Source organism: Gossypium hirsutum, chromosome D10 (assembly GCF_007990345.1).
Source record: "Gossypium hirsutum isolate 1008001.06 chromosome D10, Gossypium_hirsutum_v2.1, whole genome shotgun sequence".
Lineage (NCBI taxonomy): Eukaryota > Viridiplantae > Streptophyta > Magnoliopsida > Malvales > Malvaceae > Gossypium > Gossypium hirsutum.
Window position 1 is genome coordinate 27,241,440 of NC_053446.1, and position 3,955 is coordinate 27,245,394.

At 39.5% G+C, this 3,955-nt stretch overlaps 1 protein-coding gene across 1 annotated transcript; it reads right to left on the reverse strand.

The window, feature by feature from the left end:
* Positions 1-1,252: 1,252 nt before the first annotated feature.
* LOC121222067 (uncharacterized) lies at positions 1,253-3,109 on the reverse strand. Its single transcript, XM_041101961.1, has 3 exons — positions 2,972-3,109; positions 2,378-2,881; positions 1,253-2,272 (listed from the first exon to the last, which is right to left on the reverse strand). Exons 1-3 carry the CDS (start codon positions 3,107-3,109, stop codon positions 1,253-1,255), a joined length of 1,662 nt encoding a protein of 553 aa, XP_040957895.1.
* Between the last annotated feature and the right edge of the window lie 846 nt (positions 3,110-3,955).

Sequence of the window (3,955 nt, forward strand, 5' to 3'; positions counted from 1 at the left end):
TTTCACTGACTACGAAGCCCAACAACTTTCCTGACTTGGCCTCAAAAGTGCATTTTGTTGGATTGAGTTTGAGCTGAAACTTTCTTAGTCTTAAGAACAATTTTCTCAGGACCTGCACATGTTTCTCCTCTGTTCTGGATTTGGAAATCATATCATCAACATAAACCTCAATCTCCTTTTGCATCATGTCATGGAACAAGGCTACCATGGCTCTTTGATATGTTGCTCCCGCATTCTTTAACCCAAAAGGGCATCACTTTATAATAGAATGTTCCCCACAAAGTAATGAACGTGGTCTTTGCCATATCTTCGGGATACATCTTTATCTGATTATATCCTGAGAAACCATCCATGAAAGAAAACAGTGAATATCCCGCCGTATTGTCTACTAACGTGCCAATATACGGTAATGGGAAGTTGTCCTTTGGGCTAGCCTTGTTCAAATATCTGTAATCCACGCACATTCGTACTTTTCCATCTTTTTTGGGGACTAGAACGATGTTGGCTACCCATTCAAAATATTTAACCTCCTGTAAAAACCCAGCATCAAACTGCTTCTTGACTTCCTTTTTTATTTTAAGCACAATATCAGGCTTCATCCTTCTGAGCTTCTACTGAACTGGCTTGCAATCCTTCCTTATGGGTAAGCGATGTACCACAATGTCAGTGCTCAACCCGGGGCATATCTTGGTATGACCATGCGAAGACATTTTTGAATTCTTGGAGTAATTCAATGAGGTCTCGTCTTATCTTTGCAGAAATCTCAGTTTCGATTTTCACCTCTTTCCCTTCTTCCAAGCTCACAACTTCTATTGTTTCCTTGTGAGGTACAATTTGTTTTTCCTCTTGTTTCGCCATCCTCAACAAGTCCAAAGATAAACCATAATCTACGTCATTTTCAAAGTCTTGTGATCCCTCTAAACACATGTTTCGTTCAAAAGAAAACTCTGAGTTTGTAGCAGCATCATTCACGTCATTGATATACAAGGACCTAATATGGTTACAAAAGAATGTATGAATTTATGTACAATTATTTGTGCAATGAAAGAATAATTTAATATATTTACTCGTATGGAAAGAATAAAGAATATTTTCTTGAAGAATTGCAAAGATGTGTTTTATTAAAATAATGATGCTTGAACGTAAGCCTTTTTCACAAAAGAGTTCTTATTATTTCTAGGCTAAAACAACAAGTTTGTTCTGAATTTTACTCTGAGACAGTTCTAAAGACTTAAGGTATTTCTTCCGTCGTTCAATTATCTAGAACACTCTCAGGCTCATAAGGACAAATGTTTGACAATATTCCTTCTTCCTTTGTACCCTCACAAATGGCATTGATGTGCACATTTTCCAATATTTCCTCGATGCTTTCCTCCATCAGTATCCTTCTATCAGAATGAATGACCCCTCCAGATAAGAACATTCTAGATATGTGGGGAATCATCATTGGCTCCCATTTAGTTTCTTCTCTACTTAGGCACGCTTTTCTTCTTTCCTGCCTTTTCTCTAACTCCTTCTTTTTCTGTCCTCTATCTGGCTTGTACCCTAAACCAAAGTTTTCTTGTTTTTCTTTTAGAGCTCGAACCACAATCTTCCCTTGAAGATATTTCCCTAATCCTCTTCTGGGTAAAGCTCTTTTCCCCAACAACAATTGCAAACCCATCTCTGTAGTTTTGGATATTTTTGGCACCAAAATTTTACTCCTTTCAGGAATAAATATTGCATTTACAAATTCCAGAGATCGAAAGGAGCATTCCACTGCCTTGTGATTGGTTTCCATATACGGCGTCTCATTGGATACGGTCGTTATAATATCCTCTTCAGCGTTTATCGTCACCAACTGGCCTTCTGACACCAACTTTAATTTCTGATGTAACGATGAAGGTATGACCCCCACTGAATGTATCCATGGTCTTCCTAGTAAGCAATTGTAGGAGGGTTTGATATCCATCACAAGAAAATCCACCTCGTAAACTGTTGGGCCGATCAATAGGGGTATCTCAATTCGTTCTATGACCTTCTTTTCTGTACCATCAAATGCCCTCACTATATTTTGGCATGTTTTCATGTGCGAGCTGTCTATGGGAAGTCTGTTAAGTGTGGATAATGGCAACACATTCAAAGTTGATCCATTGTCAATCAACACTCCTAGCAAAGTATACCCCTTACATCGTGTAGTGATATGCAAAGCTTTAGTAGATCCCATGCCCCCAGGTGATATCTCATCATCGTTGAAGAATATGAAGTTATCAGCACTGATATTATTGACCAACTGATCCAATTAATTGACAGAAATATCATTGGCTACATAGGTTCCATTCAACACCTTCATCAACGCACTACGGTGTACTTTAGAATTCAAGAGCAAGGCTAGTACGGATGTGCGAGCCGGTTGTTTATGCAACTGTTCGACCACACTATACTCACTATGCTTCAAAATTTTATGGAATTCCACAGCTTCTTCCTCCTTCATTGGATCATTGATAGACAGCACAGGCTCAGCTACTTTCCTTTTTAGTTCCACCGCTATGGCCTTTCCTTTCACAGGTTCCGGGTCGGCACTCACGCCTTGGTCCTTTGCAGTCTCCTTTCCAGGGACAGTTGTATTACACTCGTAGTTCCACAGAACCCTCCTACTATCTTGGTAAGAAAAGGTTGCATGCTTCTTTATTATGATCCTTAGCATTACTGGCGTTCTCACTTCATTATTCTTTGGTCGCGAAATGATGACCATCGGTTGCGTTACTCTTGGCACCTTCGTGGATTCGGATGTGCAGATACTCTTTTCCTCCTTAACTTCTTCATAAAACTCCATTTCCTTGTTATCCATCATGCCTTGAACCAAGACTCTGAATTCTGTACATTCTTGAATCTCATGTCCCTCCTCATGATGGAACTCACAGTAGTTTTCCACCCCTTCAAAGCTTCTCTCTGAAACAAATTATCCCCTTTCTACCATCTTCCTCCAAACCCATCTCAAAGGAATTTTCACTTCTGCAATATCTTCCTTGATTTTTCTACCCATGCTCCCACCTATCATGTTCACTCCATTATGATCAGGTAACAGTTTCTCTGTCTTAGGCGAATCATCCAATTTAACAACGCCCATGCTTATGAGTCTTTCAACCAGCTTTTTGAACGCTGTACAATGTTCTATGGAATGCCCCACGATTCCCACATGATAATTGCATTGTGCGTTTGCATCGTACCACTTGGGGTACAGAGGCTATAGAGGTTCTAAATAAAAAGGAGAAACTACATGTGCATTGAATAACTTTTGATACAACTCCTTATACGATATTGGAATGGGCGTAAATTGGGGCTTTTCCTTGTTTTGCCTTGTGTCGGCTACTTGTTTGTCAACAGCCACCTTTCTCGACTAATTCACCGTAATCGTCTTTGAATAACTGGCATTATTGACCTCGTTTTCCTTTTTCTTCTAGGCTGACCTTCTACTACTTTCTCCCGCATCTATCTTCTCGCTTCTGATAGCATTTTCTATCATTTCACCATTCATAATTATGTCGGAAAAGCTTTTAGTAGCACTTCCCAACATGTGAGTAATAAATAGAGTCTTTAATGTGTTAACAAAAGGCATTGTCATCTCTCTTTCTAGAAAAGATGGCTAAACTTGGACAACAACCTCCCTCCATCTCTGTACATATTGCCTAAAACTCTCACCGGGTTTCTTCTCCATATTTTGTAGAGTGATTCTATCAGGTACCATGTCAGTCACATGACTGTATTGTTTTATGAATGTCTATGCTAAATCTCTCCATGAATTAATCTTGGTACGGCTCAATTGATTGTACCACTTGGACGTTGCCCCTGTGAGGCTATCCTGGAAGCAATGTATTAGCAGTGGGTCATTATTAACATGCCCAGTCATTCACCTACAAAACATGGTAATATGAGCTTCAAGGCTACTAGTTCCGTTGTACTTCTCAAACTCTGG